Genomic DNA, 25,873 nt, shown 5'->3' with positions numbered 1-25,873 from the left:
AGATTGGTCATTGTCTGGACTGTGAATGAGCGCCCTCCTCCTGCAGGAGACCAGGAGGAGATGCACCTTCAGGCTTCGTTATTGCTTGGTGGTACTTGTTGATTTCCAGTTGCATCAATGAAAATACTGACATGCTAACATGGAGCTGCAGAGGGAGAGGATTAAAGAACCAGCTCGTGGCTCAAAGTTCATGTTTTATTCCAGTTTTCGATGATGGTTTTTTTTTTAGACGTCGTGTACATTCCCCTTCTTCCACCTCTTACATTCTGTTTTTTTTATTTATTTATTTTTTTTTACCATCTCTGTTCACTCAGGCTGACGTTTCTTGGCTCGTTCGCCGTCTCACAAGTCCGAGCGTCTCTAGATTCACATTCACACAGCGGTGTGTCGCTGCGTTTGAAAATCGTGGCGGGAATGAGCAGAAGAAGAAGAAGAAGAAGAAGAAGTAGGAGAAGAAACAAAGAAATCAGCAGGAGTTGAAAGCTGCATGCGAAAGTCGAGACGGGAGCTCCCTGATCCGAGGAGGAGGAGTCAGCACGATTTAGTTCGCTAAGGTACAGTAAGGTAGTCCGGTGTGAGCCGACTCTTATAGTGTCCGACCACTCACTCTATGCACAGTTTGTTTATAACAGAGAAAGAAGAAGTACATTAGTAATAAATCCGATTGCCGATCACAGTAACCCCTGACTGTTTGGCTGGTAGTAGAGGAGAGGAAAGAGAGGGAGCAGCATGTTTATTTCTAAAGATAGAGTCACAATTGGTTAGACCTACGACGGGTAATAAATAATAATAATAATAATAATAATAATAATAATAATGTAGCAGTAGGCTAATCACTCCCACAACACGTTAGGTCACAGACAAAAAAATAAAATAAAAGGAGACTTCAGTGAGATAGAAGTGAAGAGACGGCGGCGGTGGCGGCGGAGAGAGAGAGGTGATAGTTCCTCTTCCCTTCCTCCAGCGAGAACAATCGCTCCAGATGTTGAGGGTCTTGAGGGAGGTGTGGATGGGTTTTCCCTGTTGAGCGAGGACGGTATCCAGTGATGCAGCACTATGGCAGGGTAAGAAGAGCTGACTCTGGACAGGTAAGGTTCAGTCTGTGTGGTGTTTGTGTTTGTTTTATGTGTGTTTGTGTGTGTGTGTGTGTGTGTGTGTGTGGGAGGGGGGGCGTGTTACACAATGAGCGGTCCACGACGGGGATGTTTAGGACTCTGGCCGTCCCTGTTGTTGTCTGCCCCCCCCAGCTCCTCCAGGTTGATATTGCTGGTGGAGGTGTGGTGGGGGTGGGGCTCCAAAACAGGCCTGTAGCCCCCGAGGTACATCAGACCTGAGCAACAGGAGAAGAAAAAGAATAAGAGAGATGAGAGATGTTATATTGCAGAAATTATACCGTAGTAGAATAATCTGCGGTAACCCTTTTATTTACAGGCCGCTAATTATGTCATAATGTCGAGAAAAAGCCAAGAAATAACAAGAAATTGCGTCATATCGTCTAGAAATAGCCCAGAAATAACGTTCAATTTCATAGCAATGTTGAGATGAGAAATATAGCCAAGAAATAACGATTGATTGCGTAGAAATTGCGTAGAAATTGCCCAGAAATGACAGTCAATTGCAAAGACTTGATGGAGTGAAAAAGGCCACTGCTCATATATGTTGATAATTGATATATGCATAGTGTTTTGACTGTGCGGTTGCTGTTTTGTTGTTTTCTAAGGACTTGGTGGAGAAAAATTCAAAGTATGAAAAGCATGTGTAATCTTTAGCTTTTATGAAAAACATGACATTACTATGAAATTGACTGTTATTTCTTGACATTACTATGCAATTACTTGTTGTTTCTTAGCTATTTCTTTACATTATCACATAATTAGCGGCCTGTAAATTAAAGGGTTACTGAAGCTGCTTCTTGAAGCGACAGGCTGGAAACACACTGGACGATTTTAGATTCTTTTTGTCCCCTGATGACCAGGGTTACGGTGCGGCCCGATTCAAAGTTTGTCGCAAACTATTATTTGTCCAAATAATCCTAAAGTTTGTTGTGTCAATACAAACTTCTTACTGCTCCTAATTGAGATCGAGCTGCCAATTACAGTCAATAAAAGGGAGCAGACCTGGAGGCAGTTTGTGCTCATTCTCAGTAAGGCTTTCACCCATGCTGATTTTCTTTTCCAGATAGATGCCCATTGTCCGCCATATTTGTTGTTCTTTTTGAAGTCAAATAACCTCACAAATTTGATTTGATTTGAATTTATTTGCCATCTAAAACCTACTTTGACATTTACTATGATTCTGTCTACCTGTTTTCTTGCTCATCTTTATTTTGTGCTTTTGTTTTAAATGTTGGAAAATGTTATGTTTGTCTCGGGAGGAAACATTGTTGGTGTTTCGTTGGTGCTCTTACTCAACTCCCTGAGCTGTGTTTTTCAGCTGTACATTCATTCACATTGACTCATACTGTCTTTGATGTGTTCATTGACATTTGGGCGCCACAGTTGTTGACGATACTGATCCCAGAAGTTTGTGTTCGTGTGTTCTGTGTCTCGACAAGGACAAAATATGAATTTATCGCTGAGTGGTCACTGACTCTGACGCGACATCTTTTTGAGGATCGCCAAAAGAAAATATTGCGTTGCTTTGTGGAGATTAACATCTAGTGTTATAATTTTCCAGAGTAGAAGAAGACGACACATGGAGACGAGACAAATGGTGAAAAACGTGATAATAAATTATGTTGTGTGTTAAATTTGAGAGTCCACACACGTCTGGTATTTTTCATCTCTTCAGTGGATGTTGATGTTACATGATTCATGAACGTAATAACTTATTCTCTCATTTACTTCATTGGACGTTTCGCTTTTATCCACGCACCAACTTTTGTTTAGTTAACTTTAGTTTTTGTTATGTTTTCTCTGTTTCCAAATTAAGAATAGATGGACTCCTGCTGTGACCATCTCAAAACGTGTGTTCTGATCCTGGAAATCCTCCTAACCTCCATGTAACTGTGTCCTTATGGGACACTTCAGTTTTGTCCCTGTTTCTGACTCCAATTCTGCAAAAAAAAAAAAAAAAAAATCAACCCTGAAGCTGCTTTTATGTTTTCATCTTCTGCTCCCGGGCTCCACGCATGCGATGAAAAACTGATCCAGAAAAAATCTTCTTCAAATTTCTGTCTGTCTCTTGGTGTTTGTCACATCTGTGTCACAAAAAGCATTTTATATCAAAAACCCCTCTCTGCGCTCATCCTATTAAATATTAAAACAGTTCTGACAGCTGTCTGGTTTGGACGTGCAGACTGAGAATCAGCAGCACTGAAGGCAAAACAATGATCAGTGCTTATTATTGAAAAAATGATCAGTTATCATCCTGCCACAGCGACAACTTGCATGAAGTTGCAGAGAACATGAATACTTTTTTTTTTCTTCAACTGCATATAATTTATCAAAAATGAAAGTTATTTTTGCATTTATTGAATATTTAGATAACATTTTGTATGGTTGTAAGTAAATGGCGTTCTTCGTTAATTAGAAAAACCTTCTGAACCTCAAACGATGTGGTTCAATGTGGATCAGACTCACGTTGAATGATGGGAAACATCCGCCAGAAACAAAAAGGCAACTTTCAGGGATTAATTATTCATAATTTTAGGTCTGAACCAGGGAGACAGTGAATAATGGATAACTCCCTTGTGTAACTTCAGAGTTAGACAGGAGATAATGTGGGGTGGAGTCTGAGCTGTGATTGGACAGAGACGAACACTGCAGACTTTCTCTACGGCTTTAAAAATGCTGCATCACATTTTTAAAGATGTCTGATTAGTGAGTCACACGGTGCTGCATTTCCAGAAAAGAAAGGTGCAAAAATCGTAGGTTAAACAACAGCTAAAAATGAGTAATTAACAAAAAGATGAGTGATCGTTACTATGGATACATGTAAAAGTAGAGAGTTCACTACAGTTAGCCACCCTGGTGTCTTATCTACCGTCTGACCATAACTCCATACCTAGTCCTCAATGTGCACTGGGCACGACTCCTCATCTGTCCATCCGAAAGAAGGCGAAAGAAGGAGAAGAGAGAGAAACAAGGAAGAAAGAGAGGAAGAAAAGGAGGAAGAGGAAGAGGAAGAGGGATGATGTCCAGGAAAAGACAGCAGAAGATGTGAAGAATGACGGGGGGGGGAAAATAGGAGAGAAACAGAGAGATAACAAAACGCTTTTATGACACACAAAGAGAAAAAACATGTCACAACGTTCACCATAAAACACACCGAGGAGGAGGAGGGAGGGAGGGGGGGGGGATACAGGTTCAAGGGGATGATGGGAAATCAGGTGTGAGCTGAAGCTTCAGGGACGGACACAGAGCTAAAGGAGCTGAAGGAAGTTTTTACTCAGCTTTGACTGATTCTGAGCTAAATTAACCGTCTGGAGTTCGACTGAGGTCACAGATTCATCTACAGAAACATCACTTCTGACTTTTATTTTCCTTAATTAATACAATTTTAGTCAAAAAGGAGCAGAAGCGCTCTAAATGAGGGGCTATGTTTGTTCATAACTGTGTGTGTATATATAGTAAAACACTAGTTGAGCTGCTCTTTAATAATAATTGGACTGATTCTGATTAAATATATGAATATTTTCACAGCAGCTTGTGTTATATTTGGGTTCCTAGCTGTTTATAATGAGTCAGGCGTAGAGCCAGCCTCTCTGCATGTATGCACAAGTCTCACACTGGTCAGCTTTTATACCTAAATCCTTTCTTGGCCTGGCTCCCTCTTTATCTGTGGACATGCATAAGCAGAACCCAAAACCAATATGGCCCTTCAATCTCATAATGTCCAACCACACATCAGGCTTTTAAATGTGCTGCCCCTTCATCCTGTGATAGCTCTTTTGGACTATGTGAGTGATACAAAATGTTTTCCAAAGCTCTTTTATAAACTGTAGCTGCATCTTAATTGATTTTTTTTTTGTTGACCTTGTTTACCTATCAAAAAAAAATGCATGTGAGCTCAGACAACCATAGAAATCGGTGCATTAAAAATGAACTCCAGAGGGTTAAATAAAGCTGTAAAGTGCAGATAAAAAACAAACAAAAGTGAGACTGAGACCTTTAGCTCTCATCCCAGTATCACAGCGAGTGTTGAGGAGCAGGAGGAGGATCAGAGGAGACAGGAGGGAAGATGGCGGGTGGGTGGGTGGTGGTGGGAGGGGGGAGGGGGGGTGTAAGAATGAGTAGCAGATGTTTGGCAAAGCAGCTCGGAGCTGGCAGACACTGAACATGAACTTTGACTCTGGAATGGACCGGACTCTTTCTCTTCTCTCTCAAACACACGACAGAAAACACAGCATGCTGAAATCACACACACACACACACACACACACACATACACAATAAGATGCACTCACACTCACACACACTCTCACACACACGCACCAGGGCTTCAGCTATAACGGGGGAGAGGAGGGAGACAGTGCAGAGCTAAACCGGTACTGACAAAGCAATGAGGCACCACAACACCAAAGGGTGGGGATGAAGAGAAGAAGGAAGCTCCAGATCTTCATTCATGCTCCTGAGTCCTGAGTCTCTCTCTCTCTCTCTCTCTGGTCACCAGCTGCTGCTCAATCTGCCCACATGGTTTCTCTCTAGATAAGCATGTTAGCATTGGCAGCTAAAGTGTCAGAAACCCTTCAATTTCTTCTGACTGGTGACTCATGCACTCCTCACTTTCCCTGTACTCCTGCATCTCCCCCCTCTCTCCTCTCCTCCCCTCCCCTGGTTTCTCAGCTCGCATCGGTCCATGTTCGAGAGGGTTGCCACTCACCGGCGAATCGGCTGTCGGGAGCCTGCTCATTATCCAACCCCAAAGAGGGCGTGTCACAGAGGGCGACGCCCTGATTGTTATTGGCCAACTCTGGACACCTGCTCCGCCCACCTGCAAGCGAGGGCAAAGGTCAAACAAGAGCAGCCAGGCACAGCAGGAGGAGGGGGGGGACAGGCGGAGTGAGGGAGGGAAGGACGGAGGGAAGGAGGGAGGGAGGGAGGAAAGGTGAGGTTGGCCATGCTGGAACGGCAAGAGTAAAATAAAGAAATGGTAAAGTTCTCCTGCAGTGTGAGTGTGAATTAACATGTAAATGTGTTTCTGCCTTTATGAATCCATAAAAGTATTAATTAATATATATAAAGGAGGTGAAAATGCAGAGAGCAGGTGAAGCTGCAATGAGCAGAAAGGATGTTGTGTTAGTTGCAGGAGATAATTAGACAGAATGAGATGCACAGAATGAGCGACTTGTTTACAGGGAGAAGAGAGACGCAGCTCTCACGGTCAGTTTAACCTGATCTACTGAATTTAAATGATAATTTGATGTTTGATTTTTATTATTTGATTCTAAAAGGAAAAACTCTGTTACTTTACTTTTTCTGTTACTTAAATGTGTCAAATGGAACCAGGTTGGAGTGACAATACAAACTAATAATAAAAATTGGTTTACTTTACTATAAAAAACACAACAATAACTCTGAACGTGTTGTATATAAATGAGCAATAATATGTCAATGTTTAATTTTATATGATCCATATACGAAATATAAATATAAAGATAGAATTATATAAAGTAGAATACATGAATGTGTGTGACACATTTAATAACCTGAATTATTTGAGTTACTTTGTCTACAATTGTTTTTTAATAGGATTAACTGTGATAGAGGGTTTTAACCATTATCTCTACTTCTATAGTCACAGGTATTTTATTATCTTTCAAAAGCCACACCTCCAGGTTCTGCAAAGTAAATATTTACAATATAAACATGTTTTTTCAGAATTCTTATTAATGAATATAAATCATTTTAAATGAACTGTCATTGTCTTTAATAAGCTGCCACTCTGCTGTCATGGTCTCTTGTCCATCACTTCACACAGTGTTTGCTGATGCATTAATGTGACACACTGTTGTGATTGACGATGCAGTTTATTATTACTGGTTAAATAATGTGACATATATAAACATAAACTCATAAAAGCCTTTTCCAGCATGGCCAGTTAATAAACATTGACATGTTTAATATGTGCAAGTGATTCATGCCTGCAGCCAGCCTGTGTGTATGTGTGTGTGTGTGTGTGTGGCTAATGGCAGAGATGACTGAATGATTGGCAGCTCAGCACAGAGACACAGACAGGGCACACACAGAAGCCGTCTGGCAGCGCCGGTGCAGATGCACACACATGTGCGAGCAAACATACATCCTGTTTGTTAGCGTGTGCACGTTCATAGTGTGTCAGGCAGCACAGGTCCGCTCGTCTCCTACAGAACTCACAGCTCCTTCAGTAACTCACAGGTACTCAGAGATCGTTCGATTCAGTCCGGCCCGAGGTGTCAGAACACACACACACACACACACACACACACTCCACACATAAACTAATTTACACACAAAGGGTTCAAACCAATGACACTGTTGTGTTCACTCCAACATGGACTCGCACTCTGTTTTCAACACTTTCTTTTGCCCTCCATCTCTCTTTCTCTCTCTCTCTCTCTCTTTCTTTTACACACACACATACATACACACACACACTTACACACATAGACACATAAACATTCAGCAGCCGTGCAGATGGAGCACGAATAAGCTTCATGATGCAGCGGGTATAAAGCAACAGAGGCGGGGCTGCAGTGCTTTGTGTGCAATAAACGCACAAAATGTAACACGTCATACATTAAACACACAAACACACACACACACACACACACGTACAGTTCACACGACCCGTCATATGCAGGTGCAAAATCATGCAAATGCGAGTCAGTGGGCCCGGGGGGTTGTGCTGCAGAACCTGATCTGAATGGAACAGGAAGGAGCCGGTGGTGTGTGCTTGTTTCCTGTGAGGACGCTCTGATCGATGGGAATATTTATTCATTAGGTAGGACTTGTTTACTGGAGGAACAGATGAATAAAATGTCACTCAGAGGGAGATTTCACCGCCTGATCCATCAGCCGTGTAACAGCTCAGGAGATGGATCAGACTCAGGAGTGAGGACTGATATCAGTCTGGGGCTGGACGTGAGAGGAGAGGAAGGACTGACTCCAAAGATGCCTCGTTTATATTATATATGAGGCTGCTTATTTGCATTGTGTGCAAATAGCTCTGTCAGATTATTATTATTTTGAGTGTTTACGAAATAACTCTGAATTTTACAAGTTAGTTTTTGTGCATTGCACTTAAAGACGATTTACTGCAGAGATTTTCGTATGAATATACTTTAGACAGGTGAATAAACCTGCCTAAAGCTTTTTCAACATAGGGGAAGAATTTTGCTCGACTGTCAACGATTTGTCATAAACGTTTTGTTTTGTTCTGGAAATACAGACCCAAACCCTGAAGTGGGGTCAGGTTACACATCAGGACAATTTCTTTTTTTTTTTTTTGATGCAACAAGATTATAAATGATCATCATGGTAGAGTCGGATGTGAAGAGTTCGTCCAGATTGTTACAACGAAACCACATTTTAGTGGAACTACCAGTGATCAACACTTGGAACTTGAAACTGTCTGATCAGAGCATCCTGAGTGATTTCATAATGGTCATTTCGGTAATTTATAAAAGTCGATTTTTTTCAGAGCTCCGCCTTCACTGCAGAGCAGGAGAAAGTTTTAGTGCACACAGACACACACACACTGTAGGAGAAGCCATACGCCTCCCCCGTCCAGACGCTGCATGTCGTGGTGGTGTACGTGCATTTTCAAAGGGACTGCTCCATCTAGAGGTCGACATCAGACATGGGATGCTTTTACTTTGAAAGGGCTGTCGTTACTCAGCCATGATTTAAAAAAAGATGTGTAGTTTTGTATGAGAAGGTGTGTTTCTTTTTCACTTGGCCCAAGAGTGCAACAAATACAACAAGAGGGTGAGAGGTCGGGGGGTGGAAGAGGGTGAGGGATGGTCACCATAGTTACCTTTCCCATTAGAGGGGGAGGAGCAGTCCTCTTCTGTCACATCGTTTCCCTGGAGGAGAAAATGAAAAGGTTTATAAAGTTAATTCAACTCATAAATTAAACATTAAAGGGATAGTTCAACATTTTGGCAGATTGGTCCATTGCCATAATCCCTATAGTTTTAGGAGTAGGTTTGTTACCTTTATTTGTCGGTGCAAGCTATTTTTAGAATGGCGGAGCAGAGCCGCGAGCTGCTCAGAGCTACGCTACGGAGGCTCATATGAGATAACAACGGAACGTTACGAGACAGAGTTGTTTTCGAGGTAAATTCATGCAATCCTGTCAGTTTCCAGTTTTTGCATTGGCCTTGAAAACAACTCCGTCTCTGTCTCATAGCGTGGTGAAGGTGCAGGTCACAACTTGTCCACCAGAGCGTTTTGAAGTTGTTGGATTGTGTATTTGATGAGTTTGATGAGGGAAACCAAGAAATCCCATTAGCCTCCGTAGCGTAGCTCTGAGCAGCTCACGGCTCTGCTCCGCCATTCTAAAAATAGCTTGCACTGACAATTAAAGGTAACGAACCTACTGCTAAAACTATAGGGATTAGGGCCAATTTGCCAAAATGTTGAACTATCCCTTTAATGACACAGTGTTGAGTGAAGATGAGTTTACTCACCTCTGAGTCCTGCTCCTCTACGGCCACTGAGTAGTTTTGTTCCTTTGGCTCCCTGGAAAACTCCTGAGTGGAAAAAAACAGAGACGAGATGAGACGACACGTTTCTGTCGAACCACATGACGATGTCGACGACGATGCTGCTGCACCTTCCTCCTCCTCCTCCTCCTCCTCCTCCATCCTCACCCCGTCCTGCTGCGACGGTCCTCGGCTCTCCATGGGGGCGTCGCGGTGCTCCTCCTCCCCTTCCTCGCCCTCCACGTCGTCTCTCCCTTCCTCCTCCTCCTCCTCCTCCCCCCTGCCGGGCTCGCCTTCGGCCCCAGCCAGGTAGGACCCTGACATGGAGGACATGGTGTCAGTGCTGATGTGGGAGTGCTGCGAGTGGGACGAGGCCATGGACATCACTGACTGGGCCAGGCTGCTGCTCACCGGGTCTGGCAGACAGACGGAGACATCACACATCACGGTCGGGCTCGGGGGGGTCGGAGGGTTTACTGTCTTTGGTTGGCAGGTGAGATTTCCACCCCTCCCCTCACAAGAATACCAATACGTCAATGTAATAGTTTATTCCAAGCACTATTAGAGTTTTAAATCAGGGCCAGGTATTCTCCTGCTTTATAGTAGCAGGTCAGTGGATTGGGCGCATGGCATCTATCCAACTTCCTATTTTTCCGATTTAAGTAACCCTAACCCTAAACCTAACCATAACCCTTTAGAATAAGTAGGATTAATGGGTAGTCAGAGAAATGAGCGGTTGGACTTTTGGGCGGTCGGACTGACGTATTTCCCCCCGGTGGATTTGTTAGGTGTGGTCCTTTTTCATTGTATTTAATGTAGCTGTGAGTGTTGAGGCTAAATGTTTTGAGAAATATTCAATGTGTTGTGATGGATGCATGGTACTTTTATGTTTTTATGACAAAACACCTGCTCTATTCTGTATATTAGAAATATTGACTTAGAAACACCATAATCATGTTAAAGAAATATTTATTTTCTTTCTTTCTGAGATTCAGATGAGGAGATTGACATTTTCATGCCTGTGTATGGAAGCTGATTAGCCTAGCTTAGCATAAAGACTGGCAGCAGAGAGAAACAGCTAGCCTGGCTCTCTCCAAAGCCGTATCAGCACAATCTGACTCTCACACATTTATGTTATTGCTTGTTTATTTATCTATAGATCCTGTTAGGTTTATTTTTGTTCTCTAAAGAGAGTCAGGCTACTCATTTGCCCCTGTTTTCAGTTTCTATGCTATGCTAAGCTAAGCTAACTGGCTCAGCTTCTGACTCCATCGACTTTCTCATGGAAACTTCAGACAATGAAGCAAATAATAAAAAACCTCTCCAGATTCACTTGAGACCTCTAAAAGAAACACAAGATGGCGGCCTGGCGATACAAGGTGTGGCTTTGTGGAAGTCGATAAACATGTTTGAAGTTATTATTTTTTTATTGAGCCTTTGGTTCCAGCTGAAATAACACTCCTCTCTTCCTGTTTTGTGATGAGGAGCCATCAACAATTCCCCCACAGCGTCTGATCCAGTGGCACCGACATAAAACGCTGAGGTGGGACAGGCCTATGATTTATTCATGTTCTTTCAAATGCTCCGTGCAGCGCCCTGAGCTCTTTCCACTCTGCTTTCTTGCTAAATTTAAGAGGTGCTGAACATTACTGAGAGGAAAATGCTGTTATTGAACCGACGCCGGGCATTAACCTGACATTAATTCAATGAAAAATGTAAAACGAGGAGAAACAAATGGCCTATTAGCTGCAGTCTGGATTCAAAGTAAAGTACATAATTAGAATAACTGCATGCTGAGATAACCAAGTAAGATGAATGATCAAAAAAATGAGAAGCACTTTTTATAAAGGAGCAAGAAATGTCTTTATTCATCTGCTAAAGTTTTTTACTTCTTGACTTTCAGAAAATAGAAATGAGAGCTGTGCCAAAAAATTTGTGCAAGAGAACGGCAAACAGCAGCAGCTGACAAGTTTAACGATACAAAGGCAGAAGAGTGTTGTCTATTCTCTCAGACTCCATTGCTGAAGCCACAGTTAATGAGCTCTTCCCTGCTTCTCCTCCAGTAACTCTCTCTCTCTTATCAGGAGGGAAACAGTGCACAAGCATTCGAAAACACAGTGTTTACCCGTTACTCGCTATGAGCTCACATGCTATAAGTACAGTGAAGTTAATGAACTGAGCTACACAGCTGGTAATATTTAAATCCCAGGTTGTGTCGTGAGAGGAAAAACTGTTTTTACAGTCTGATCAGATCCGAGAAGAAGCCTGACGACTTGAAACTGAGGTCTGAGCTTTATTTAATACATTTACTGTGTGAATAGTTTGTGGAGCCTTTGTATAAATCAGTCAGACACTTTACCTGGTATTACACTAATATCTAAAATTTTATCACAGATTTTATGTGATAAGATGCCTGAGAGATGTCTGGAAAAGGCTTCAGTACATTGTAGTATGAAATAATAGGATGGAATTCAATCATACTGGCAAAATCTTGCTGGAGATATACGGACAATCTTTAGTCTAGAAGTTGATTTTTCTTTTGTTACACTGTATTTGGGTACAATCCCAGCTGGACTTATGGACCAGGACAACTATCTTTATAAACGGAAATGGCTGCAGACAAATCTGCCATCAAGGAATGACTGGATCACCATTGTTAATGAAATACAATGCATTGAAAAACTGACCTTCTCCCTAAGATTACAGACTGAACAGTATACGAAATACTAGGGAAGGTAGACCTCATATTCTTTTAAGTGTAATTCATTGTATGAATGATTACTCCATTTTGCACTAATGTATGGCCTGTGTCAATCTGTCTGTTAACTTACATTCTCTGTCTATTTTTTGTTCTTTCTTTGTTTTTGTTTGTTTTTAATTGTTGGTAAAAGAACTAAAAACTTAAAAAAAAAAAGGATTAAAATAAAATGGTAAATATGGCTAACTGGGGTTATAATATGGCTAACTGGGGTTATAATAAGATTTATTCTAGGGGCTGGGGCAGGCATGATGTGAGAGAGATTCCTTCCAAGTATAGTAAAGAGTACAATGTGTGTGTGTGTGTGTGTGTGTGTGTGTGTGTGTGTGTGTGTACCTTCAGGGGAGGTGATGGTGGAGGAGAGTGGGGTTCCTGTGCAGGACGAGTGGTCGATGGCTCCGGACGAGGAGAGAGTCAGGTTCTCGCTGTCTGGAGTCACTCCACACTGTAAAACAACACGAGCAGTGATGAGGGAGGAGCGCACAACAACACAACATCATCCTCTACACACACACACACACACACACACACACACACACACACACACACACACACCTCCTGCTGGTCAACAACAAGCTTGTGGCGACAGGCCTCAGATTCACTGCAAGACTTCTCATCCTCCTCCTCGGGAAGCACAGATGAATTCTGGGAAAGTGACCTGAAGTATAAACAACACAGTGGAGTCGCTTCAGATGAAAATAACAGGAGCAAGTTTGATTTTGACTTTGTTTATACTGAAGTAAACACTAAAATAACAGAGAAGGAGATTAACTGAAAGACAGAGAAAACATGTGATCACAAGAGGACGAGTTTGGTGACTCTGCACAACTGTATTGTAACAACAACACCAATGTGATTTGGCCATAAAATATCAATCTGAGCTCACTCTGTAAACCAAATTGCTTTCTTTTAATTACTTTGAAGCCCAAAACTGCACTAATTGAATCTCTACTCACACATTTGACTAAATAAACATGATTTTAACGGTCTCTGATTCTCCTTATCTCACTCACTTTGAACCACTCTTCTTGAGTTTGAGTCCCTGACTGGAGTTGGAGTGGTCTAGAGGGGAGAGGGAGCGGGCCGGTGCCGGGTGGGGCTCGTTGCTGTACGGGGGCAGCGCTCCGGTGACGTGGCTGGGACCGGAGTGGAGAGGAGCCGGGGCCACCGAGGACGTGTTGAGGGGTCCGTTCAACGCCTCCAACAGAGACACGACCTCGTAGCCCGGGGGGATGTGCTCCGACGCCTGGGGAACAGATGAGGACGCAGTTGAGCAGGCAAGTTTCCATGAACCGGGCCTGATGGTAATTTTTCTATATAAATAATGTTTTATGGTCAGCTCTGTCTCACCGAGTGTTCCTCTGAGTCTGAGGTCTGTGAAGTGATGACGGGGTTAAAGCTGGTCGGTGACAGAGGACTGAGTTTCTTCCTCATGGCTCGGATCTGCAGCAGAGCTCTGAACGCTGTAAAAACAACATGATACACACAGAAGGTTCAATAATGGACAGAGTTTATCTAATAATAATTGAGCTGTTATTTACAATATTCACATATTATATACATATCGAGTACAAAAGAAATGCTGCGAGGACACTGAAGAGGTTATTTTCCAAAACACTACTCATTTTCTGAAAACAAATGATGCTGCAGGTTATTTACTAAAACTATAGATGTAAATTAAAGCAGCATGAGAGGAAATATTAGCCAATAAGAGACTGAGACTTTGTCTTTTATTGTATGTTTTGTATCATGTGTGTTAAAACAATGTAGATTTTATTTACACCTGCTTTTCCCAGACGTTCAATTTCAGACCATGTTTCCTCTGCTGCGGTGGTCGGTCAGTGGTGATAAATCAGTTGGCCATTGTTGTATATTTCCATTACCTCTACTCTTCCTGTATTTTGTGCCTCAGTGCAGGAACGCCTCAAAATACATATTGCAGGAGCTCAGATGCACAGTTTTCATGTATTAGTGGTGCAAAGTATCAGTGGTGGGGTCTTTTAATTTGTCAGGACAAATGTAATTAACCCATCTCTCTCTCTCTCTTTTATTCTAAAATTGTTTCAAATTGAGTGATTATTATTCCTTGTGTTTATGATTAACTATATTGTATTTTTACAACTGTACAGCACTTTGGTTGTTGATTTAAATGTGCTGTATAAATAAACTGTGACTTTACTCGATGTTCAGAGCCGTCAACACCGTTGAACCACTCAATGGACAAGACACATGTTGTATTTTTAAGTATTTACTACATATTAAAGGCTAAGAAGCAAATATCTGAGAAAGTTTGGAGGCTCCTCATAAGATGTGTAAAGGATGTCGATTGAACGGATGATGAAGTGAGTGACTAATTTCTGTGGTAAATGCAGTTTTGGTCATTTTCTTTATTCTAACCCTAACCTCACAATATCTACGCGATATACTCCTTTTTATATGGATTGCCAATTGTTTTCTGTGTGTCTAACTGATTTTCATTCATCTATTCTTCTTTTGTTTGGGCAAATGCAGCTATTACATGCTGGTACACAGTATAGCTGTATTTCATAATGTTAACATTTAAATAAGAACAGAAAATTAACCCTGAGCCTTGAGCAAATAGCACAAACCAATATGTTGTGGTATTGTGTTGTGACTTTTTGAGGCAGCTTTCATCAGTTTTAACATTTCCCCCGCTTAAAACAGCTGTTGTCTCTTTTTGGGGAGAATCTGTTTTGTCGTCAACTGAAACTCACGCAGTCTGCAGATGGGGCAGCAGTTGGCCTGGTAACGCAGCGTGTCCGCACAGGCGTTGCAGAGACACAGGTGTCTGCACGGCAGGATGAGTGTGTCTCGCACATCCGACAAACACACCACGCACTCCGCACTGTTGTCACTGATTTCATCATCAGCAACCTGGAGACAAAAAAAAAGAAGAAACGTTAGGAGGAAAGGAAGAAGAAAGTCGCTTGTGATGCAGAGGAGGATGTCATCTGATACGTACCTTTGATTCTTGGCTGTTGTATTTGTTCTCGATCCCATAGATCTCCTGCAGGAGATAACTCACTCCATCCACCTGGGAATAGGAACATGTCGAAGAATAAAGGCAGCAGGTCTCGTGGGTGTGGCGAGACGCTCAAAATAAAGCTTTTTGTTGCATCTTTGTCTTTCAAAAGCATAAAAAAATGTTACACAAAAGCAGGAAGGAAGAAAAGAGAAGGAAAGCATGTTGAGCATTTACCACTTGTTTCTGCTTCAGAGGCTTCACACAGTAGCTCCCGTCCATGTGCTGCCAAAGAAACAAACAGTGGTGCATTATATTTCTTCATTATTTATCATTATATTATTCAAATCATCCTGTCTAGAGTCAGTTTAACCTTGGAGGATAAGAGGTGAGTAAGATGGATAAGCACAGTGGAGCTGCAGCCAATAAATATTTTCATTATCAGGTTCTTTTTAAAAAAATAAAAACTCAGTCTATTCAATGTTTAAAAATACAGACTGATGTCTTCAGTTTTGTCCAATCAATTAACATGTGAAGATTTAATTTGCTGTCTCAGAGGACAAAATGGAGAGAAAGAGCCAAGCCTCTCATTTAAGGGGCTGCAGCTAGAGATCATTTAGCCTGGAGAGGAAAAAGTTAAATACATTATCACGAGTTACTGATCTATTTTGTGTTAAGTGACTCATTGTTGCAGTTTGAATGTAGAGCGATAAAGAGATCAGACTGGGCACTTTTTGTAACACCAGGGCTCCAGTTACCAAGTATTAGGTATTTAATTACACATCTCAAAACACTGCAAATTGTTTCATCGCCTTACAGCTGACTTTACATTGGTTATCAGTTATTCAAACTTAAAGACGTTTAAATTTACACTGATGAGAAAACCTTCACACTCTTTCTTTTCTCTTTCTTACCTTTTCAAATGTAGCCAGCAGTATGTGAGAGTGTCCCAAATGTTCTGCAGGAATTAAAAACAGCGGATGTTAAATCTCTGCAGCCGCACATCGTCCACGTCCGTGCATCAGTGAGACGAACACACAGACACTCACCTTCTCCTTCATCTACCACCGCCTGCACCACCATGGGGAAAATCTCCTTGTCCATGTCAAACAGCAGCTGAGGAGGGAAGCAGAGGATTAACATGGTGAATCATCAGAGCCACAGACAGACAGAGACAGACAGACAGACGGACAGACCCACCTCTTCGTCGGCCCATTCGCTGAGATTGACAGTGTGTGAGGGCAGACAGAACTGCTGGCAAACTCCCCTCTTGAAGTGAACCGTCTCAGACTGCAGGGAGCTGTCCTGGGGCAGGTAACTACAGGAAACACACACACACACACACACACACACACGGTGGATTAATTCACACAGCTAACACAAAGTTGATCTATTTTATAGTTTTACCAAAAAACCTGTTTTCCCGATATCAGTTCCAGTACTTCCACTCTTTTTCCCAAGCATCATTCTGTATTATTATGGTAATATGAGGCCATGTTTGGCTACGGGCATTAAAAACTGAGTCATCTTCCCGCTGTGACTGAATGACTATAGCTGATGGTATAAACATGATGGTGGAGAAACTCTACTTAATGGAAATTGATTATGTCTGTCTGGTATTAAAGCAGCTTTAAAGCTTCGTGCTCCGCCCCTTTAAGTACTGCACAACAGACAGTTTAAAACACAGTATGAAGATCGATGCAGCAGAATGACAGATACCGTCTCTGCTCTTCCACTTTTCCATCCTTTTTCTTTTTCAAAAACCTGGCGCCTGCCTACATTTCCCACAATGCAACTGGGCTAACAACAGTTCTACCACCAGAGATTCTGCAGTGTTGTGCTGGAGTCAGAGTCATCTAGTAACTTTGCTTTTTTCTAACTTTACACTCAATGTATTTTCTTCTATTTTCAAACTTGTTGTGTTCATACCTGACTGACAGATGTAGCACAGCTCCCTCTGGAGCCACTAAAGGCTTTATACGTGGATTTATTTATTTATTTATTTTTCGTTTATGCAGTGACACCTGTAAACAGACTTTAATATGTAAAATTGTTGGAGTTTTCCTTTAACACAGTCAGTACCAAGCTGGAAACCTCTCCAGTGGATCCAATCATACAGTGTGACAGTCTGAATGTCACATATTAGCAGCTTTTGGAGGATGCACCCATAACAGCAGGAAAAATGTCTGAAAATATTGTGCTAAAAACAAACGTGACATATTTTCAATATTTGCGTTTTAGTAATTTGAGCTCATCCCGAGCGACTGCAGACTCTTGATTGCAGTGTTCAGCATGAATCAGCACATGATGATGACGATGACGATGATGAAGCTCACAGGCTGAGTCAAAACAGATGATCTCTGCTGACTGAAATGTGTCTCGTCGTGTTATTTGTGCATCAGAAAACACACTCACACTGGGACTCCGTTGTGAAACTCCTCGATGGCCTGGTAGTAGATGGTGATGGCCACCTGCGTGTCAGCGTCAAAAGTGAACTCCACGTTGTAGCAGGCCCTGTTCTTCCCCGCCGCCTCGTCACCCGGCAGCTTCAGGTCCTCGCTGCACCTGAGGAGGAAGGAGAGACGGAGACAACTTCATTCTGCAATTTGGGGAAAGTGAATTTATTTATAAGTTGAAATATTTGAATGATGTGAACCGACCGGGTGGATTCATTTATTTTAAGATTATCTGATGTTTGCTCTCTGATTAATCAGCCTCTGACTGGACATATGGTTGTATGTTCGTTCCCTTCTCTTTGTCTGTTAAATATGTTTTAATAATCACATTTTATCCACAGCTAGCTACAGTTTCAGTGTTATTTATGTGTGCGAGTGTGTGCATCACTCTTCGGGGAGTCACTTTTCATTACTTTGCATTCAGTCATTTTTCATATTTATGTGTGATATATGGGACAATGACGTGATGTAACCCAATGTCAAAGTGGTGTACAAAACTGGTATTTTTTCATAAAAATCTGACTATATACAGGAAAATAAATCTGGACTCAGATGAAGAATTCAATTCAGTCATTCACTTATCCAATGCAACGCTATGTTTCTTGACAAATTTTACATACTGGTAATTTGTCACATTATTTTTAAAAAAGTGGTGTTTTTAATCTAAGTCCTGCTCAGTGTTGCCAAGATGCATCAAAATTTAAATATAGAAAGAAACACAGCAAAAAAATCTATTTCAATTTAATGTTTTCAGAAGAGAGTATATTTTTTATAAGTACACTTAAACCCACTGCAGGTGGACAAAATATTGAATCTTTATCATTATTTTGTGGTTACACAATTGGACACCTTCAGGGGCATTCAGTCTTGGAAATGGTTCAAATGTCATTTCAAGTGACATAAAACCAACATGAATACAAAATGTATTGCATTTAAAACTATTTTTTACATCCTCATCTGGCCACCCGTATTTGTCACTGAACCATACTGTATGTTGTTCTGTGTATGATACTTTTACAAGTTTCCAGAGATAAGGAATAATATTTTTAAATTTTGATATCATACAGGATGTAACACCAAAATAAAAGGTCGAGCAACATGAAAAAAAAATCAATTCAAATGGTTGTTGTTATTCACTCCGTAAATATAGCTCTGTTGGCATAAAATTAGACAACAGTGGTGTAATGAGAGGTGCGTACCGTACGAGCCGCAGAGTGTCCTTACGAATGTTGATAAGGCTTCGTAACGTCTTTACTGGTTCCTGAGGTGGAGGGGCTGCATACGGGAACTGGAAACAAGGGACACAACAAATTATAGATGTACAACACAAGATTGGAGGCTGAGGAGCAGTAGTAGTGTTCAGCTTTCCTCCGCTGCCCCGACATTCCTCTCTTCACCGCAGGGAATTCAGGGTTACAGGATGACCGCGGGCTGCTCCAGGTTTAACCTTAACACAAGAGTCTTGTCAGCACCAGCCAGATCCGTGCTGACAAGTGCTGAGCCGGGGCAAAAAATTCTGCTCAGACTGTGTCTTTCCAGGGACGGGGCTGACACTTCAGACACTGTTTGGCACATTTCTGCACACACAGGACCACAGGAGAGTGAAAACAGCCCGGGATCAAACGGAAGTCTGTCTTCACTTCAAGCCCCAGACGGGTGAAGGTCGCCACATCAGGAAAATCAAGTCACAGATAAGGATGTAAAATACCTGCTAGGAATTTTTCCACTTTTTTGTTCTCTCTCTGACATTAAAAATAAAAAATCACACCATCTTTGAACTTGACCCAGTCTGTGGTTCACATCTTGGCACTCTTTTGTTGTGAGTTTGAAGCCAGAAGTCGCTGACTGGGCGTAAAGCGAGAGCCGAGGTGGTTTGAGGATCTCAGGAGGAGAAACATTCAGGATGTGGTCAGATACCTCCACACTACAACCCCTCATCTGTGTGTGTGTGTGTGTGTGTGTGGTGGAGGGGGGATAAGGGTGTTTGTGTGGCTCTGAATGGCACCGTATTCAGTACTATTACACATCTGGGCTCAGCAGGAGTCACGCCTGTAAACCACACAAACAAACACACGACGCACACACACGGAGTAACAGATGCTGAAAAGAGCCATTCACTTGGAAACTCACAGGCAACACTGTAGGTCTTATATTAGGAATGGGTCTGTGTTTTCTCACGCTCAAAGTCAAATAAAAAAAATCGACACAATTCACAAGTTGCGATTTTAATATTCATAAACTGTACAGACAGTTCAGTTTTGCTAAATTTTACTTCATTGAACGGTCTGAATATATGTTTTTTAGCGTCAACAACAATAAACTGTAGGATTCATCCTCTTGGGACCATGAAAGTACAACATTTTATTCTTATATCTGTCTAGTCTAGTCTAGTCTAGTCCGTCTTCACAGGCTAAATCTATTCTGGAAACGCCTGTGCTTCTGAAAAATCCCTAAACATAGCCCCGTCCATTATCATATTTGTATAGTGGTGCAGGAGACTGAGAACACAACAACTGTGGTTGGGGTTTATGATGCCACACAGCACCATCTGCTTCGAAAACCACCACACATTATATAATGTTGGTAAAGCTTCAGACACACGTACAAGAAAAAAAAAGAAAGAAAAAAAAAGCCATCACCAGCTGAATTCTGCGCCCACGGGAGGATTATAAACACCCACATAATCGGGAGAAAAACTGCACTCCTAATTTTAGCCCCAGTCTAGACAGAAACAGCAGAGCGAGTGAGATTAGTGCACGGAGAGATGGAGCCGCGTCTCTCCATATCAGCTTCACTTTAGTCAAACAGTTTAACTCCCTCCAAGCTTCTCGCTCGGTCTGTGTCAAATTCTCTCTTTCCTCCCTGGACGCGAGCTCCTTTTGATCCTCCGCTCTCATTAGTTTGACCTTCAGGTGCGTGATGAGGTTGAGCGGAGCCCTCCGAAAGGAACCGATCCCCTATCACCGCTCCTGCACGGTGGAGCTGGCAGAACGTCATTTCACTTTTAATTAGCATGACAGGGGGAGACGCTGAAATAAATTTCAATCAGCGACAGTGTGAAAGGCTGTTAATTGCAACCACAGGAGTCTCGGCTGCAGGGACGGCTACACTTACTGAGGCTGGAGTGAGGAGTTGATTAGTCAATTAGCCGACCAAGGGCCTGAAAATTGGTGCTTCTGCCTCTGAAATGTGACGATCTGCTGCTTTTCTATCATTGTAAATGAAACGTCTGTGCATTTTAAGACATTTAAGGCATCACCTTGGCTTTTTTATCACCATTTTCTGATGTTTTATAAAGTAAAAAGTTAAAAATAATCACAAATACCCCGCGTCCGTCAATCAAGATGTGCCAGCTCAGATATTTTTATATGCTGCATTTTATTTGAACTCAATTTATATTCAAGTGGAAGTATAGAATACAGTTGTTTAAGATTGTGTGTGGTGTTTTTGGTCATAATTTTAAAAGAATAATAATTAGTTTAAAAAATATTTTTATCAGTAATTCTTTTTTTTTATCAATTACTCGACATTTCAGGCGACCCCATTTGAATTCCAGGCGACCTCACTTGGGGTCCCGACCCCAAGGTTGAAGAACACTGCACTAGTGTAATGTTTCTTAATTTTCTTCACACTTTGACAGTCATCATATAATTAAATCTAATTTTACAACTTCATTATTGTGCAGATTTTTGTAAGCATTAGATGTGGCTGTTGGTGTGTTAGAAAACCTACCGCTACAGGTCTGGTCCCCAGGAAGTTAAGGTCTGTGTTTTCCCCAAACAGGTAACCCTCCGGATGGGTGGAGTCAAACTTCTCTCCACCCATGATGAAATGGCTGGCGAAGTAACTCCCTGCACACAGAGAAAGACATTTCATATTTAAACATGAGAAACTGATTACACATCATACCTGGCATAACAACAACCATACGAAGGAACGCAGAGCTAAATAAAGAACTCGCTGCGGCAGCTGTGAATAATTTGGTCCATTTAAACCTGCACTGTGATTTCTTTATAGGGGCTGTTCTTGTTTTTATTTTTGGCCTAATTTTTTATTTACAGGGTGTTGAAGCAAGTTATTGTTCCTTGTTTCAACTTAAAAACTGAAAAATGCATACTTTGTACAATGCTATAACACCAGCTTTATTGTCTTTCAAGGTTTTTTTTTCCATATACAAATTTGAAAAACTGTTATTGACAACATGCATTTTATATTTTATATCATATTAGGCCTATATTGTATAGAAAATATGCAAAACTATCTGGTCTTTATTTGCCTGGTGCCAAATGAGCAGAAACAGGGAAATAAATATGAACTGCTGAAATAATTTCATTCTCTTTTCCACTTATTTTTGGGAAAATGAAATTCTAGGGCCAACTAATGGAGAGACAAACTGGTAAAAACTGAAATTTTCTCTCGCAGTTTTGCAGTCGTTCTATTTCCAGTTGCAAAGCCCGACCATCTGGCACTTCGCTGGCATGAAACATTAACAATTCCGTTTAATATTTGAACCATTCAGCTGGCACCGTTGGCCACAGATACCTCCTGTCACCACGGAGAGAGCCAAAAAATAATTTTAAAAAATCACATATTACGGTACTACTGAGCTTCACTGATATTTATGCCCAAATGAATCAGTATAGGAGCGAATGATGGGAAAATATGGAGCTGCTTGTCCACCTGTTTACCAAGAGGTTTGGTTCACGACAACATGACTAAATAAGACGTTGTGCCCTTTAAACACAGGTTGGGTTGATACCATGAGGCTGTAATGGTGGTTTTGAGGCTTTAAATGCAGGCTGAACAGTCAAAGTCATGTTCCTGCTGGGAGGGCGTTTAGCCTGGACTGAATCAGACTCCATTTTCCTTCACACCTATTAATACTGGAGAGAATGAGGAGGTTTGACCTCAAAGCTCCATAACATGGCAAATCATGAACTAAAAAAAGCTCCAGTGACGACGATGCTCTCCCTCTCTCTCTCTCTCCTTCCTTCCTTCTCTCTCATTAACCTTATTATTATTTACAGCAGGTGGGAGAGGCGAGCTGGGTCCAGTCTTTGTCACCAGATCCCACAGACAGGAACTGGGGCTGACAGATCAGTTTCAACGGCAGGCATCGCCATCGCCACCACCACCACCACCACCTTCCTCCCATCCCATCCCAACACCACCAACACTCCTTCAGGCTGCAACCACGGCCGTTCAGACACAAATTCATAAATCCTCTGACTAATTCCTGTAGTGAGAGAGGAGCTAATGGAAGCCACAAGTCAACAATTTTTCCTTCCCCTCCATTCTCCCTCGTATATAATATTACTATAAATCTAAGATATCACTGTGATAGCCCAGCCCAACCCATCATGACTGTGTACTCAAAATACACCACTGATATTCCCTGGTTCTATTTCAGATCTCATTTTGTCAGATATTTCAATTTACTTTTATGTCTTTGCTTATGATAGAAAAGCAATAACATTACATCTTCACAATACGATTCTGACGGATTGGATTAGTGCTAAACCCCAATAGCTAGCTGAACGCAGAGCTGCAATCACTGAATGTCACATCCAGGAACAATAAAATGACAGATTCAAAACACACGCAGCAGGGCAATTCAAAGTCTAAGGAACGGCCTGTGACCTGACCAAATAACCAGCCCCGCTTTTTGTGGATAGTAGGGCAGGCTCTTTTAGGTACGGTTTTAGGTAAAAAAAATATGTACTGTATACGTTATATACTGTATATAAAGACCTTCATTTAACCTTATCTCTCTCAAATCCAACAGTGTGCATATTCACAATGTAAATTACCAAACTACTAAATGACTAACCAAATAGATACAATACAATACACTAAATCTTTATTTTAGAGGTTAGAAACAAGTTGCTGATTAATGGACTAGTAGGTCAGCAAAAAAATGAAGCAGCAACCATTTTAATTATCAGTCAAAATAAGAGAGTTTTTTGCATATTTGCTTAGAAAAGACGCAGAAAAAATCACAGGTTCAAACATTTGTATTTTTGTTGGTATTTATGACACTACAATAATCTGTTGACTGTCTTTGGGACTTGGACTGTTGGTTGGATAAACCAAACCATCGAAAGCAAGGGGCGTCATTTTTGCACTGTTTAAACACTGTTTTGACATTTATATAGTCTATTGAATAATTATTATTATCAATCATTGGGTGTAGGTGTAGCCTACTATAAAATAGCTCATTTACACTGAACACAAACATTGTCTTCATGAACATAGCATCTCTCCTGCTGATGGTGATAAGCCTTTTTATTTGTAGACTCTCCTCTTGGGATCCATCATCACTTATTTATTTTACAGACACACTGTGGCAGTCATGAAGCTATCAAGCCAAGTCCATGCAGCTCCCTAGCTACCTAATAGATGCTCATAAATGCACCAAGATAAGAGCTGAACCCAGCTCAGCAAACAGAGGACCATTCATAGCATAAGTGATGACTTGTATAAATACGTGAATATTTAGTAGGATTCAGTATAACCTTGCAAGGAGATTACAATAACGCAGCGGTGGCAGAATAAATTAGAATACATGTGATGTGAATAATGTGATGCATTAAAATAAACTGTAAAAGGACAAAATCAGCTGATTTTAAGCTAGAGAAAATCAGGTGTGGACCCTCCCTCTCTCCACAGGTAGCTACTCCAGGTTAAAGGCCCATAGAAATGCCCTGTAGGCCTCCTGTCCTGCCAGCCACCGAGGTATGGTGGTGATGCCTGGGCTTTACTTTTCATTTACCCCCGCTGCGTTTATGGCACACACCACAAAAAAAAAAAAAAAAATCATCTGCAGTGAGCACCGGAGCCTGTAACAGACACCCCCCAGCTCCCCCACCCCCTCTGGTGTGTGACCTGTTGTTCGGTACCTTACCAGATTTCGGCGGATAACGGTACACCGAGCTGGACGGGATGTCCACTTCCTCCACACCGATGTTCTGTCTGCTCGTTAAAGCTCCCATTTCCAGTCAGTTAACAACGGGCATAAATAACACTTGAGGCTCGCTTTGTTCGCGGCGTCTCCTCTCCTTTATTCCCTATCATTTAATCCAGTTCGTGCTGCCCTGTCCATAGCCTATCTGTTGTTGAGTCCAAGCCAGTCCCCGCTGCCGCTGCCGCCGCCGCCGTGAATGGTGAATGTGACCGTCCCGGGGATTAGTTGTTGTTCTCCGGGCTTAGCTTATCTCTCCGCTCCCCCGGTCAACGGTAGCAGCTCGTTTTTTTTTAAAGGGCAGAAAAAAACAGCCGTTGATAACGGTTAGAACGTTCTCATGGTGCGCAGCGTTCGAACAGTTCGACCGAAGCGAAATCTCCGTCCTCTCGTCTTTTACTTTAATTTACTTTAACGGGGCGAGAGTGAAAAGCACATAACGGTGGCGATGGTGGTGATGTGGTGGTTGGTGGTCGTCGACATCGACACCCACCCCCCTCCTTCAGCCGAGCCCGCTGCTGCTGCTGCTGCTGTGGGGATGTTGGTCATGTAGTGTAGCTAGCCTATTCCCGGTGCTTGCCTTCGCTGAATCCTGTCAGAGAGGTCTGTGGCTCCCCATGACGTCACTCAGGCACAAATCCGGACCGTGGTTTTTTGCGCAGTCCCCCGCTCGCTCGCTCGCTCCTTCGCTCGCTGGCTGGCGGACCAACCAACCCGCTGACTGACTGACTGCAGTGCAGAGAGAGGAGAGGAGGACGCCTCCGTGGAGAAGCCAGGCTACACACACAGCGACGAAAATGTTAAAATAAATGTAAAACAACAACAACAACAAACAAATAACAGACAAAACATGGAGTCATAACCATAACCATGGTCATAACTCATAATACACTGACTTTTTTTTTTTGCAACAAGTAGTGTCCTATAATTTACTGTGTTCTGTATATCTATCTTTATTCTATTCTATTTTATTTTATTCTAATCTATTCTATATAAATCATATGGTATACGCGTTTTTGTTGCACTAGAATATTTTCAGTTATTCTATTCTATTCCTCTTTTTTAAATTTAATCTTATTTCATTTTA

At 41.8% G+C, this 25,873-nt stretch overlaps 1 protein-coding gene across 5 annotated transcripts; it reads right to left on the bottom strand.

Annotated features, from left to right (window-relative positions):
• Positions 1–269: 269 nt before the first annotated feature.
• Positions 270–25,229, bottom strand: rnf157 (ring finger protein 157). Of its 5 annotated transcripts, XM_085760659.1 has the most exons (20): positions 24,730–25,229; positions 21,558–21,676; positions 19,025–19,113; positions 17,785–17,934; positions 16,570–16,687; positions 16,419–16,485; positions 16,284–16,327; positions 15,607–15,654; positions 15,370–15,441; positions 15,122–15,281; positions 13,737–13,849; positions 13,400–13,632; positions 12,942–13,044; positions 12,723–12,831; positions 9,797–10,044; positions 9,614–9,676; positions 8,959–9,007; positions 5,824–5,934; positions 4,006–4,040; positions 270–1,330 (listed from the first exon to the last, which is right to left on the bottom strand). In XM_085760659.1, exons 1-19 carry the CDS (start codon positions 24,815–24,817, stop codon positions 4,006–4,008), a joined length of 2,019 nt encoding a protein of 672 aa, XP_085616785.1. In that variant the 5' UTR covers positions 24,818–25,229; the 3' UTR covers positions 270–1,330. The 5 variants fall into 5 exon arrangements, with proteins under 5 accessions (XP_085616785.1, XP_085616782.1, XP_085616783.1 ...); XM_085760656.1 differs by lacking the exon at positions 4,006–4,040; XM_085760657.1 differs by lacking the exon at positions 4,006–4,040 and having other exon boundaries at positions 936–1,330; positions 9,797–9,945.
• Positions 25,230–25,873: the final 644 nt, after the last annotated feature.

Source organism: Trachurus japonicus, chromosome 19, assembly GCF_045865225.1.
Source record: "Trachurus japonicus isolate A0001 chromosome 19, Traja_1.0".
Lineage (NCBI taxonomy): Eukaryota > Metazoa > Chordata > Actinopteri > Carangiformes > Carangidae > Trachurus > Trachurus japonicus.
Note: the sequence above shows the minus strand (reverse complement) of the source record. Positions and strands in the feature narration are given on the sequence as shown.